Source organism: Stegostoma tigrinum, chromosome 33 (assembly GCF_030684315.1).
Source record: "Stegostoma tigrinum isolate sSteTig4 chromosome 33, sSteTig4.hap1, whole genome shotgun sequence".
Classification (NCBI taxonomy): domain Eukaryota; kingdom Metazoa; phylum Chordata; class Chondrichthyes; order Orectolobiformes; family Stegostomatidae; genus Stegostoma; species Stegostoma tigrinum.
In genome coordinates, this window is record NC_081386.1 from 29,262,317 (window position 1) to 29,277,270 (window position 14,954).

Sequence of the window (14,954 nt, forward strand, 5' to 3'; positions counted from 1 at the left end):
GTGAAATCACTTCATCTGATGAAGGATCAGTGCTTCGAAAGCTTGTGATTTTAAATAAACCTGTTGACTATAACCTGGTGTTGTGTGAATTCCGAGTTTCTCCAGCACCTTCTGTTTTACTTTATTTTGGTTCTCCAGTGTCCACAATAACTTGCTTTGATTGGAATTTTCCTATGGATGTTGCTTATTTGTTCACTGTAGTGTCTATACTAAAATGAACAAAATGTTGTCAGTTGGATGAGGCATCAAATAATAGTAAAGGGGCTGTAACCACCTGCATTAACCCAGTCAGGTCACGGAGGTTACAGGATTTGGAGCTCATAAAATAAAATTAAAATCAATTGGGAGGACTGTTGTGGCACGATGGTAGTATCCATACCTCTAAACCGGGTGGTCTAAATTCAAGACCCACCTGCAGGTGTGTAATAGCATTGATGAGCAAGGAAATTAGAAAATATAAAAACTGATTAATTGGAACTGTTTTCTCCAACACTCCCATTCCCATTTCCTGAGAAGGAAGAACATTTGGACAGAGCTCTCTGCAGGTTGGCAATATAATCCCTACAGCCTGGGGACAGGCCATTTTGCTCATTAAGTCCACAGTGACCCTCCAAAGAAGATCCCACCCAGACAGTACCCTATCCCTGCGTTTTCCATGATCAATTCACCCTAACCTGTACATATTTGGATTGTGGGAGGAAACCGAATAGACACTAGGAGAATGTACAAACTCCACATGGATGATTACCTAAGGCTGGACTTGAACGTGGATCCCTAGCACAGCGAGGCAGCAATACTAACCACTGAATCACTGTGTTGCCTTGCATTTGTGTGATTAATCATTACTTTTACATTAGCTGAACACAGTCACTTCCTCAGACCTGAGAAGGGGTCACTGGACCTTAAGCGTTAATTTGGAGATAACAAGGTGTAGAGCTGGAATGACCACAGCAGGCCACGCAGTATCAGTGGAGCAGGAAAACTGACGTTTCGGGCCTAGATCATTCTTCAGAAAAAAACATTAATTCCGGTTTCTTTTTACAGAATGCTGACAGACCTGATGAGCTTTTCCAGCAAATGCTGTTTTCGTTTCTGATTTACAGCATCCGCAGTTCTTTTGGATGTTATAAGGTCCCTATCAAATCCACTTTCGGTTTTTAAGCCAATCGGGACATTAACATAAGTGGGTTTACTGAGCTCCGCTCTTCCATTCAACTCCCTAATCTGTTTTTGTGTCTGTCCCTTGTTTATATTGCATACAATTTCCAATTAAAGAATTAAAGCCAGTTGCATAAAGAGGTCAATAAAACAGTTATGATCTAATTTGATATCTGTTTAAAAATATTTTATCCTTAATCCTTATTTGAACGTTTTTACCTTATACTAAAGAAACATTCTTTATTTCTGTAAGACATTAAGATTTATGGCGGCACTCACACAGCCGAAAGGACTGTTCCAACTCCGCCACATGAATCAACGTGTATCTTCAATGTATGGGCCGCTATAAGATTGCCAAGGTATTTTAAAACATTTTAATGTGATTTAAGATAGAATGAATCTGAAAATAAACTGAAAATAATTCTTGGTTAATATTTTTGCAACAAGATATTTTTAAATAGGTTCTGCTATAAGTTATGCAATGTTATTCATTCGAAATTTGGTTAAAATTATGAAAAGAAAGTGCTGCCCAGCTCTACAAAAAGAGGAAGCTAGTGGGAGCGGTCAATAGTTGCTGGAGGGGGGGTTGGAGTAATGTGAATGCAGTGCATTGTAGAGACGGTTTAAAGAATAGCTTAAACCCCATCATTTGCGCACACGATGCACGCAGTCGCTGGCAAAACAGCAAAACCTCGGTCGAGGGGCCGCCTGGTGACACACCCCAGCAGCTGAAAAAAACATTGAGGTGATTCGCGCAAGGAATTAAAAAATATGGTGCAACCAAAAATGCCTTTAAAAGGGGGCTCGCTACAAACTCCAGCTGTCGCGAAAGCTTGACAAGACGACGCTATTATTGCATATCCTATGATTGCATTATTTTTCTCGTTTTTTTTCGCAAAACAAAAAACAAATGCACGTTTACAAAGACGGCCATGCCGCGTTGCAGCAGAGAAACTGTTGCGTAGTTACTGGTGCTGCATTATTTCTGTGCCTCTAGCGCGGCGCTGGAGCTCGGCAAAGAGCGCCCATGGGGAGTAGGTAAAACCACTTGCTTTATTTGATAATTTGCATTGAGAAGTGAAAGGTTTTATGTTGTGGAATTTGCAATTTTTAATGTCTTTGTCTGAAAGAAATGTTGCGATTAAGATGGCGCCCAGGCGCGCACGTGACCTGCTGTATTTTTTTGTTACATTTGTTGTCGCCGGATTCGATGTTTGCTGTGCATGTCCCGCCCGCGCTCCCGCAATGCTGATTGGATGACTTTGCATGTCAATCAGTACAACAATGAGCCGATTTGCTGATCCACATGTCAATCAGACCTGCGCTTTTCTCATTGGTATGTCATTCGACTGTGTTTCTGCCCCATAAAGATTTTGTTAATTTTTTCTGTCTTTGGACTTGTAGTTAAAAATTGAGCGTGACGCATATTAAAATTTATAGCACTTCACTTGTTCCTGTGCGTATGTTCACAAGTTGCAAAAATATGCACCCGTGCCGCTTTCAATCATTTGAAATTTTCACTGTTTTTAAAAAAAGTTTTTTCACAATGATTGGACAATAAGGTAATTAAATTTTATGCATGCTAATGAAGAACCATGCGGGAAGGACGTTGACTCTTGTATGCCTCATGACATGACAATGCCCTTCCATTTTGTGTATAGTAAGCGACTGTTGCTTGGGTGCTATGCTGTTATTTGGATGACTTGCATTTAATGTGTAAAAATAGATACTACTTAGCGACTTAATTTGCTCTTGATTGAAGTTGGATTGATTTTAAAAAAATAAACAACGCCACGTGATGGGTGTTGTGTTTCGCTCCCTTCTATTTACTTTTTACTTAATCACAATATTAAGGATATTATGGTGCACTTGTATCAGTGTTTGCTTGCTTTCAAGTTTTTAAAGTTATTTCAATCCCGTATATTTCTCAATTCAATCAGTGTATGTCTGCAAAAGCTGAACTTTTGACAGCGAGCAACTTGGTTGGCTGGACCAGAAGTTGCACTCATCCAGTACCCTTGTACATGTAGTGTGTTATTATAGAAGAAGTTGGCAGCATCGCTTTTTAAATAATATAGTTTTAACTGAGCTTTTGTCGGATAAGACTTTTCTTTCTGATCGCATATTAAAAGACGCCATTTGCCACCATGCTTTTTGCCTGGGCTGTGGAAAGCTATTAAATGCATTGAAAAAGCCTAGCTGCAACCGAACTTAACAGCTTGGAGCTCCCGCCCCGGCCTCGGCTTCCCTCTTGCTATTGGGGGATGACTTGAAGAGGAGGGATGCTACTCGCGAACTGGCATGTCCGTCAAGGCAGTCTAGTCCCGCCCCTCCATGGAGTTAGTTATCAAGTTGGGTTGGCTGGGCGGTGTAGTGGCGTTAGCCTGTATTACAAGCAGATCTTTCTCCCTGTGTGAAACAGCATTTTGGTGACCAGAGCGTTTGTCTTCATATTGTAAATCAGCCTTGGTGGCAAAGATGGATATGACGAAAAGAATTAATTTAGAGCTACGGAATAGGACGCCTTCAGATGTAAGATTTGTCTAAAAGAAACTTGTGGACTTTTTAAAAATATATATATTGTTCTTTTTTTAAAGGAGAAATAGTTGATATGGGGGTCCTGTCTGTTTATACATGGGGCAGTTACCATACCTGCTTTCCTAAGAATCTGGTTGCAAATGTGCTGGAATATTCTGCTTTCCTGTTTGAAATGCATGTATTTATTGTTTTCTTTTGATTGCTAAATTTTGTTTGTATCATCATGGGCAGTAATCTCAACTGGATTGGATGAAATGCACCCAAGAGTTTTGCAAGTGTCTTTGAAACTTGATTACTTAATATTGCTGGTGCTTGGTAAACTTTCATTTATTTTAGAAAAAAAGTGAAATGTTTGAAGTTTGTAAAATGTGCGAAAAGAGCTTGAGTAATAAAGAATCAAGGAGATATTCCAATCGGTGATCAAGGGAGAATGGGGAGCCATATTTGCAACTTCATAGTCATGAACGCGCCCATTCTCGGATATTTTTCCAAATTACAAAGTACTCCAATAATAGACAGCAGTCCGAGGTTAATATGACGGTGTGGTTGAGGTTAATCCCATGGTTTTTTTTTCTTGAGGTTTTCACGCTTCCCGTTTATTTTAACTTTGGAAAAAAATCTTTAGAAAAGCGAAAGACCTTGTGGGACAAAAATAGTTGCTGTTTGACATGAATCTCTGCATTACGCGCGCATGAGAGCTTGGTGTGGATCATTTTGGATACTGTAAATATATCTAAAATGCACGAGAGACGCGAAATTTAAATTTTAAACCTGCGTATTTCGGCTTCCGAAAGACTTAAAACTCGAGTAACCTGGGCTGTAACAAAAACTAGTTTTTCTCAGACTTTTTCGATCTGGTTATTGAACTCTTTTTTTTCCAAAAAATTCTTTAAAGGGGGACAGGCTCGACTATTTATTTAAAACAGTGATTGCATGGAAAGTAGTATCGTTTCTTGGAATGTTTGTGGAGTAGAAATGATTGCATTTTTCCTAATAGCTTGATCTTTAAATTATCTGTTTGTGGCTGCGATATCCTAGCAGGTTTCCAATGGTGGGGGGGCGGTGGGAAAGAGAATAGCTGCGCGTTAGCTCGTTGATGTTTTTGTAACGTTGGTACAGTAGCACCGAAAAAAAAGGGGAGGCTGGGTTTGAGTTGAGCACGCACTTTAAGCGGTGTGTGTATTTGTTTTAAAATTACGAGATTTAAGTTCAACCTTTTTATTTTTTTTGGAGGAGGAGAACGGTAATAGACAGAGCGCAGGAGTAGTCGGGGGGCGGAGAGGGAGTGTTAATGTTTTACAAAAGAAAAACAGTTTTCATCGGTCCCGGCGACACAGCCTTTTGAGAAATCGGGGCCAACTTTGGAACTTCGTACCGCGTTGGCAGGACCCGAACCAACACTAAGTAGGACGGCCGCCATTTTATTCAGGGCTTGGAAATAGAAATGAAGCACATTTAATACCGCGGTCTTCTTAGAGCTTTCTTTTTAAGATTAACCCAGCGGGTGGAAGAGAAGAGACGGCTAGACGGACCCGTGTATTCGGCGCCCCCGGTGGGGGAGGGGGGTAACGGTGGAGCCCAAGGAGGGGGAGAAAAATAGACACCCCCCCCCAAAAAAAGTAAGGACGAAAATACAGTAAGGTTACGTCATTCGGAAAATCGAGTCCATCAGCTCTTTTTCCACCGATTCAAGAAGATTCATCAACGTTAAGATCCGGGGTGGCGGGGCCGAGAAAATCAACTTTAATTTGGAGGAAAATAAACGTAATCTGGGAGTTGGCGTTGCTTTGTGACCAGAACGCTCGGGGGTGGCTGGTGGGAGCTGGGTGTTTTCAAATAGTATCAAAACTAATGTTTAAATCATGTGAGATCGCAGTTCCAGGTAAAGTTTTTTTTAAACCTCCTTTGCTTTGGCCCTGGTTGCCATTTTGTAATGTAGCAATTGTGTGGCAGGCGATGTAACAATTTGCGGTGTCGAACGTTCCAATTCCGAACTCTGCAACTTCGCAACATTCGGCGTTCTATCAGGAGCAACCAGCAATCAAGGTCACCAGGGTCCTCCCTTCCCTCCCTCCACTCTTTTAGGGGAGGTGTGCTGGTTGTATAACTACCTTGTTAAGATTTTTTAAAAAGTCGCTGTTGCGGGGTATGCCTTCTCAATCCAGCCACGTCTGTGCAAATCTTGCGCTCATTTTTAAAAAATTATCTTTTCTCTTTTTCCCCCCCCCCCGCCAAAAAAAGTGATACCAGTGAACATATCTGCAGATCAGGCTGTTCGCGTTATTGTTTTTCTTTTGGGCGGGGGGGGGTGGCGAGAACTGGTGGTTGGTGGTCTGCGAGTTTTTTGACAGTGAATCCTCCCCCACCCCCCCACCTATGGAAAGGGATGAAACTCAGACAAGTGAAGCATAAACACGCGCACAGGCCCTGCGAAATATCTCCTTCCGAGTTTGCGGTGTGTTTTTTTGTTTTAATCCCACGTTACAACAGATCAATTTCCCATATGTTGGGATGCTGCTATGCTTTTTTCAAATCAACAACAGGCCATACTGCCTGCAATTTGACACGTGTTGTATAACTCAGTACTTGTACCCAGGTTTGTTTTTTTTAAATCTTATGCATTTTGTGTTTCTTTTGAATTTGTATTCAGTTAGATTTTGTGGTAGCTAAATTGCTGGCAATTTGTCATGGTTTGTTTAAGTGTACCCACTCAATCGTCTCAAGTGTGAATTACTGTTCAGCTGTAGGCAGTGTGAGGAGTTGGTGACTTTGTTGGGTTTAGTATGCACATATAGAACACAGGACCATAACGCATCATTCAACACCTGAAGGGGAAAAGACAAGTTTGAGATTTTTAGGCATGTGTTCCCTTTATCCTGATATAAACTTGCCAATGGCTGGAATGGAGGAAGTGATTCAGAACAGTCAGCAGTGATCAGATCTACTGCTCAAATTGTGATCTTGTGGAAGCTTTGTTTTACTTGAGATTAGCTTTACCTCTGCCTTGATCGTGTTTTTTTTTAACCCATAGTGTTAATCCTGGGGAAATGTTTTTAAATATTTGAGTGCATTAATATTGGGCACTCTGTTCAATATCGGGGTTTATGTTCTGTCATTTAATTTGTCCAAGATAGAGAGTTTGTATTCTCAGAGATGGGCATTCATAGATTTGGTGCTAAGTTTGAGTTGTTTAGGCCACTGCTTCTGATAGACAAGCATGCTGTATCAGAGCTGCCTCAAATAGGGTTGCCATCCTAAAAACAATGGGGGTTGTGATCTCAGAGACATGCATTTTGGCTTCCATAGATCTCCTCCAGCAGCAGTTGTAACTCAGTCTTCTCTTCTTACTCTATGCCCACAGATATTCGTTGTCTTTCTCTTTCCCTCTTCCCTGACACACATGGGTCTCACTGAGATAACAACACGTTGGGTTCATGCTGGGAGAAAGGTCGGGCCCACTGGAACGCTGTGTTCATGCTCTGGGAGATGAGAGTTTAACCACCTGTGCCATCTTGGCATTATTTTAATGTTAATGACCCAGGAGGATGAGTGCTTTCTGTTGCAATATTGGATTTCATTGAACCCATATGTTGCTATATTCAGTGCATTGCAAACCAATGCCTTGGAAAAATCAATGGACTTAGAACTGTATACCATTTAAATTCTGAAGTTTTGAAGCTTACAGAATAGCAGTGTTTTTGGAGGCAGAATCAAGCCTTTGTACCTCACTGCTGCATCTTGAGCAGCTTTTTTTTAAAACTGTGCTGTTATTACATGTCCTGGTAGATCTTTCATATGTAATGTTTTCTCATTGGTATACCCAGCTCAAGTGCAGCTTGTGTACTGCATTGCTTGATACTGTTGCAGAGACTTGCACATGGATGTTTAGACTACTGTGAAACAGGATGTTGAAGTATTGGGCCTTGATGTAGAACGTTGATCTGCATATTTTGACTTGCCTCCTAGATTTTGATAAGTTGGCTTGTGTGGAAACCATCCCTAAATGGCAATGCACTTAATGATTTTTTTCAATCCAGTGGGCAAATGATGGATTTCTTTCTCGATGAGGTCACAATGTTGTGTTGCAGTCTATTCAGAAGCAGCAAACATGACCTGACTGCAATATGCATGTGAGAATGAAATGAGGTAATGTAACAGAATATTTGGATGGATAAGTAAAGGTATATCCTTCTGGGAGATAGAACACTTTCCATTTTGGGAACCTGGTGTCAACACTGAGCAGCAACTAATGCTGTCTTTACAAAACCTCCAACAGTGTGGTTTTAGCCTGAGCTTCAAAAGTACTGACAGGGCACCTGTACTGTCATTGCCAGTTACTACTACATTGGCCAGTGCAGTCATGACCTTTTTCGTTGTGTTCCCTATTCTGAAGGGAACACTTTTTTTATAATCTGAGTCTAGCCTGATTTTGTGCATTGCTGTTTCATCTTGGAGGGCATGCTTAGTGTAGATTTACATAACTTTTTGTTTTTAAATAAAGCCAGTGTTTCACCTCCAACTGTTAATTTAGAAACTGGGAGAAACTCCAGTTAGACAGCATCCGTGGAGTGAGAAACAGTGTTAGTGTTTCAGGTCAATGATCTTGCATCAGGACACTTCTTCTTGTTCAAGTATTGAGGTACAATTAAGAAAGGAAGGGGCTCTGAAGGTGAGGATGGCAATCACAAGAGGGAGTCTTGGCGGTCATGATTCCAGTGAAGATTGTAACCCTTTAAAGGAACACCAAGGTGTTTTTTTTTGTTTAAGATGCCAGAAGAGGTACAAAATTAAGCATGGACCTGGGCAACTTTTGAGGTTGAATCAGTTGGTGTGCTTGAGGCAGAGATGAGGTGTATGTGTGTCAGTGAACAATGTTGAGCTGCACTAGGAGCATGGTTTTGGATTTCTGAGAGAACCTTGTGATCATGCAAAGAATGACAGAATTCTAGGTTTGAAGCCGGAGGCCATTGTCTGTAATGGAATTGTCCCTGTAAAAACAGGTGGTTTTTAGATTATGTCGCAGAAAGGGGAAAAGGAAAACCAAGAGGGTGAACAGGGTAGAAGAACCAAAAGGAGATCCCATCAGAAAGAAGAGTAGGACACCTGGAAGAGAAGTCCTAAACCAGAAGCAAAATGCTATGGATGCTGGAAATCTGAAAGGAGACTGGAATCCTTGCTGGACTTTATCCTTGTACAGGAGCCTCCTCCCATTCTGCTTTAGCTAACTGTGTAGGTACCAGAGATAATGGGAACTGCAGATGCTGGAGAATCCAAGATAACAGAATCTGGAGCTGGATGTACACAGCAGGCCCAGCAGCATCTCAGGAGCACAAAAGCTGATGTCTCGGGCCTAGAACCTTCTTCAGAGAGGGGAATGGGGAGAGGGAACGGGAATAAATAGGGAGGGGGGAGGCGGACTGAAGATGGAGAGAAAAGATAGGTGGGGAGGTAGGGAGGGGATAGGTCAGTCCAGGGAAGACGGAGAGGTCAAGGAGGTGGGATGAGGTTAGTAGGTAGGAAATGGAGGTGCGGCTTGGGATGGGTGAGACGAAGAACAGGTTAGGGAGGCAGAGACAGGCTGGGCTGATTTTGGGATGCAATGGGGGGAGGGGAGATTTTGAAGCTTGTGAAGTCCACATTGATACCATTGGGCTGCAGGATTCCCAAGCGGAATGAGTTGCTGTTCCTGCAACCTTCGGGTGGCATCCTTGTGGCACTGCAGGAGGCCCATGATGGACATGTCATCTGAAGAATGGGAGGGGGAGTTAAAATGGTTCGCGACTGGGAGGTGCAGTTGTTTATTGCGAACCGTGCGGAGGTGTTCTGCAAAGCGGTCCCCAAGCCTCCGCTTGGTTTCCCCAATGTAGAGGAAGCCACACCAGGTACAATGGATACAGTATACCACATTGGCAGATGTGCGGGTGAACATCTGCTTGATATGGAAAATCATCTTGGGACCTGGAATGGGGGTGAGGGAGGAGGTGTGGGGGCAAGTGTAGCATTTTCTGCGGTTGCAGGAGCAGGTGCCGGGGTTGGAGGGGAGTGTGGAGAGGGAGTCGCGGAGAGAGTGATCTCTCCAGAAGGCAGACAAGGGTGGGGATGGAAAAATGTCTTGGGTGGTGGGGTCAGATTGTAGATGGCGGAAGTGTCGGAGGATGATATGTTGTATCCAGAGGTTGGTGGGGTGGTGTGAGAGAACGAGGCGGATCCTCTTAGGCGGTTGTGGCGGGGGTGGGGTGTGAGGGATGTGTTGCGGGAAATGTGGGAGACGCGGACAAGGGCGTTCTCAACCACTGCCGGTGGGGGTGGGGGGTGGGGGTGGGAGGGAGTGTAGGTACCACCTCTGTTTCTGCCACACCCCACCATTTGCTTATTTCATATCCTTTTAAATGTATTAAGAATGCTGAATGACTTCAGTACATTGTGGCTCTTGTCAAAATGTATCTTTATAATTCTGCTGTGAAGTGCTTTTGGGTGGTTCACTTGGTTTTAAAGGTGCGTACAAATGGTGTTTGTTGTTGTAATGTGAGCTTGTTGACCTTAAGTTGAACCCATCTCCAGCAATGGACTTGGTATTCGACAGATAATTTGTGAATTCAAACTGTCTCAGGTTTGTTTTTGATTTGATGAGTGGCTAGTATGAAGACTTCAGCTGATTTTAGGACATTCTAACGTTGGGGTCATCAATGCGGTTTTGATGCTGAGCCATTCCAAAATTGTGCAGGAATTTCCAAATCCTGTAAAAATCTGGAGTGCCGAGTTTAAATTTGGGATGTGGTTTTCTTGCCTTGCATTCCAAAGGAATTATGCTGTAACTGAGATTTTCAAGTTATCAGCTCTGATCTGTTGTTGGCTTTGAACACTAATAGTTTACACCTAACAGCATACCACATAATTCAAAACATAACACTAAGCTGCAAAGGGTTGGCGATTGAAGAGCTGGGTTTTAAAGACCCTCCTTGAAGCAAGTCAAGGTAGTGGTGGAGGGGTTAGTGAAGGAATGTCAGAGCTCCAGGCCTGAGCAACTGAAATGGTGCTCACTAATGGCGAAGTGACAAAAATTGGAAAATACTCCAAGACTGGATTTAGATTGAGGTTGTGTGTGTGACTTTGTGGGAGCAAAGCTGTGGAGCAGGGTGAGAATTTGAAGATCAAGATGTCGTTTGACTAGAGCCACTGCAGCAATATAGATCCAGATGGGGATGACCAAGAACCAAACACACAGAGCAAATAGAACTGTCTCTGCTAATACAAGGTCAGAACTCATACGATTCCCAGGTTACATTCCAACAAGTTTATTTGAAATCTCAAGCTTTTGGTGCATTGCCCCTTCATCAGCCTGACTTTACTTGATAATAGAGCAGCACTCCTAAAGCTTGTAATTTCAGAAACTTGTTGAACCATAACCTGGTGTTGTGTAATTTCTGACTCTGTCCACCTGCTTCCAATGCTGGCATCTGCACATCTGCTAATGTAGGAAGGGAGAAAGGGTAATGTTGTATTTCACTTTTCTCACTGTCGAGACTATGATAATGAGCAAGTTCACAAAATGTGCCCTGCAATCCCACATTCGTGAGGGATTGGGTTGACTCCCCTCAAGGTCTGAAATAGGGGATGTTACAGTCAAATCTGCAGAAGCATTCTGAGTTTGCTGCAGCCCTTGGGAATCAAGTGTAAACCATTTGAGTGCCACTTAGCTCCCAAAAAAATTGTTTCAATTATGAATGTTCTTTTTGAGCTTTTTGTCAATAGTTGACATTTCTTTTCATCTCCTCCAATCCAGTAGCTGAGCTGCCTTTTCAATTTAGTTTATCCTGAATGGAGAGCTAAGTAACTACACAGTTAGCAACTGTTCAACATGGTTACTCTCTTTCTTCTTCTTCTTCCTCCCCCTCCTCCTCCCCCCCCCCCCCCCCCCCCCGATTTGAGTGATTGGTAGGCACGGTTGTGTTCTGGAAAGGTTACTGAATGAGAGCACTGCAGATATAACTTTCGACCTCACAGGGTTTTGCTTCATATTGTTTAATTTATTCCTCTTCTTCATATCACTTCATGATCTTTCCACTCCCTCCCTATCCTTGTAATTCACTCCAAACCTACAGCCCGCCAGGGAAATCTGCCTCTAATTTAGCCCCTGGTGATTTCCCAGTAGTTCCACCTTTTTTTTTTGGAGGCTGTGCCTTTAGTTCCTAAGTCTTGCAATATCGCTGTCCTTTAGGTTTTAAAAGTCTTTAAAACCTAACTGTCTAACTGATCTCTTATCTCCTTATGTATCTCTGTGTCATGTCCTGTAATGCTACTCTGAGTACCTACTGGAATTTTTTTTTTGCATTAATAACACTGTTATTGACAAGAAAAAATGCAGTGTTACCTTTTTTAATGGGTTGGAACTGAAGCAAAAGACTGTTTGTTTGCAAGATGGGTCAAATGGCCTGTTTTAGATAACTTCGTGTCTGGTCAGGAAGTTAGCTTGCAGGGTGGGTGGGGTGGTCACGTTATCTCTGGATGCCTGCTTCATAAAAATACAGAATTAGCCCAATGCCAAATATTTTGAGTCTTGCGTTCAGTTTTATCTGGACTTACTGATTTTTTTTTTAAAACAACTTGCTGAGCGGTTCATAATGACTATGTTTTTGCTTATTGCTGTGGAGAAGGATTTGTGTGAATTATGCATTCTTCAAATCAGCTGAGTGGCAGATTTTACCCTGTGGGTGCTAATGAGCTGGAAGTAATTGTGGGGATTGCATGATGGCGTTAAGGACCTGCCCATTCAGTTGCAGGCATGATTACAGTCTTCAGGTTTGTTACGGTTTCTACTGGCTACTTTGGGGATTGAAACAGTTTAAATCTGTATCCTAATCGGTCTTTGGAATATTTGCAAGTTGATGTGGATTTGAGGCTGTGGTATGTTTTATATGCATGTCCAGTGTGCGCGTGTGCACACACCCCTTGCTTGCAATGGTCATATACCTCAAGCCACTTTGCTGACAAGGGCTCACAGTTTTGTTTACTTTACCATGTAAGGGCAGACTTGAACCCTAAGTGCACTAAAACAGTTCCTTAAGTTGCAGGTGTAATCCCCACAAAAACATCATCTTCAAAGTTCTGTAAGGTATCAATAAGTCAACTCAACCTACCACCATGGATGTGACAATCTCCCATGGCAATCGGTGTTACCCTCTGGTTTTCAGAGCAAGGAGAGCAAACCACTTGAACAGCTGGTGATTGACTGACTATAGATCAGCATGGGCAGTCGTAGCAGCCAGCAGTTTTATATAAACCTAGTAACCTAGCTAGATATCCTTGTGGCAATCCTCAGGATGATAAATCCTCTCTCAAGCAGGATAGGAAGAGCATTGTCAGACAGGTAGGTCTTAAAAGCCAGGTGGAGTGGAAATGGATTTATGGAGGGAATTATTGAGCATCTGAAGGTGACGTGGGGTAAGGCAAGAGGTCAGAAGTGGAAAGATCTGCGATGGCTGGAGGGGTTTATACTGATTTGAGGGAATGGAGGAGATAGTGATTCAGATTTTTTTAAAGTCTCTATTAGACCGTAGATCTTTAAGCACAGTGATGAGTGAACAGAATATCTCTGTCCATTAGGAAGGGGCAGCAAGTAAAGTCTGGAGTGACTTTGAACAAGAGATAGTAGGAACTGCCAATGCTGGAGAATCTAAGATAACACTGTGTATGAAGCTGGATGAACACAGCAGGCCGAGCAGTGTCAGAGGAGCAGGAAAGCTTGACATTTTGGGTCGGTTCCCTTCTTCAGAAAACTTTGAACAAGAACTGTTCTGTTTGCATTCTAGCTAAACACCTTGCTTTGGTCTGTTGTGCGGCTATTTGCTGGAGCACATTTTCCAAAAAGCGCTGTCTCTCTGCAGTTCAGACTTTTTAAAAAAAAACTTGTTAATTTTTCCAAGTTTTTGTTTTATTTTGATGGAGCTCTTGGTTTTTGACATCCTTAACCCTGGCTATGAATCTGACCCAAATGGAGTCTCTTGCCTCATTGCTATTGAGAGCCCAGAAATTTGCACTTCTGCAAGTGTTCCAGCTTAGAGACACATGTTAGGGGGAGAAATTGCCAGAGAAGTGAAGAAACCATCTTTGGAATGTTGGTTCCTACAAAGTAAGTGTTGTGGAAATTTATTTGTCTCAAACTCTGCAAATGTAGCTGTCTGTCCCCATTGCTATAGTTGAAATGATCGGTTGGGAAGCCCCCCTTTTTTCTTTTTGCTTTTTAACAAGTCATGATGTTATGTTGCCAAATATCCCACTTTTCTTAAAACTTCACACACATGTGCACACTCTTGAATATATTTTCAGTATCCACTTGTTTGATACTTTCCATCTATAATAGTCAGAACAAGGAGTTCTGAAGATAGTTGAGGCAAAAACTGCTGGTGGCTCAGCTGTAATGATGATCAGCTTCCTATGTTACAGAAATGGGAGTAAGACTTTCATAAAGTCTTAACCTGGTAGGAGTCACTCAAACCATTCATAAACTTGAAACAGATTCCTCTATCATAATCAGATTGAGAGCCAGATTACAATCTGGTTTGTAGATGTGGTATAAAGGACTGTACCGACACCAAAGTGTGGGGTTCAGAGATTTGAAAGTTTTTTTTTCCCAAACAACGTGTGGACTGTCTCTTGATTATTTGATCTGTGCAGATCAGTGCTGTCTGGGAACCAGTAGGATTGAGTCCCTGTTACTGTTAATAAACTGGAATTCTGTGTACACAGTTTAAATATGTAATTGTGGCCGATAAATTGAGTCCAGTCCATCAAGTGTTTTGGTTTGAATGTTTATTGTTGTTTCAGCCTAAGAGTTTAGTCTGGAAGTGGGTTTTTTTTTTGGCAACTGAAATCTTGGGCTACTCAGCTGCCTGGAATTAACGTGACTAGTTTTGTGCGATACGACATCTCTGAGCAGGTTGGCTTAGAAAATATTTTTATAATGGGGTTCTTGTGGTCCAATGGTATTATCCCTACCTCTGGATTAGGATGCCTGTGTTTAAGTCCAACCTCCCTCCAGAGCTATGTAAATAATACATGTCTGAGGGGATTTCCAAAGAAGGGTCCCGACCCGAAACATCAGCTTTCTTGCTCCTCTGATGCCCGGCCTGCTGTGTTCCTCCAGCTCCACACTGTTATCTACATATTTGAAGGGATTGATTTTTCAGAAAATATCTCCAGTCAGTAATTTGGTCAGCTGCAGCATCAAGCCATATGACCCAGAGGTATTATTCAAACCT

The 14,954-nt window shown here is 42.3% G+C and overlaps 1 protein-coding gene across 5 annotated transcripts in view; it reads left to right on the plus strand.

Annotated features, from left to right (window-relative positions):
- Nucleotides 1-1,478: 1,478 nt before the first annotated feature.
- Nucleotides 1,479-14,954, plus strand: part of anp32a (acidic (leucine-rich) nuclear phosphoprotein 32 family, member A) — a 37,387-nt gene continuing 23,911 nt past the window's right edge. The window contains exon 1 of one of the 5 annotated variants that reach the window (XM_048562682.2): nt 1,479-1,517. In XM_048562682.2, coding sequence (XP_048418639.1) covers nt 1,494-1,517 — 24 coding nt within the window. In that variant the 5' untranslated portion in view covers nt 1,479-1,493. Of the gene's footprint in view, nt 1,518-3,522; nt 3,691-10,089; nt 10,192-14,954 lie in introns of those variants that run through there. The other 4 variants (XM_048562680.2, XM_048562681.2, XM_048562683.2 and 1 more) reach the window with 4 other exon arrangements.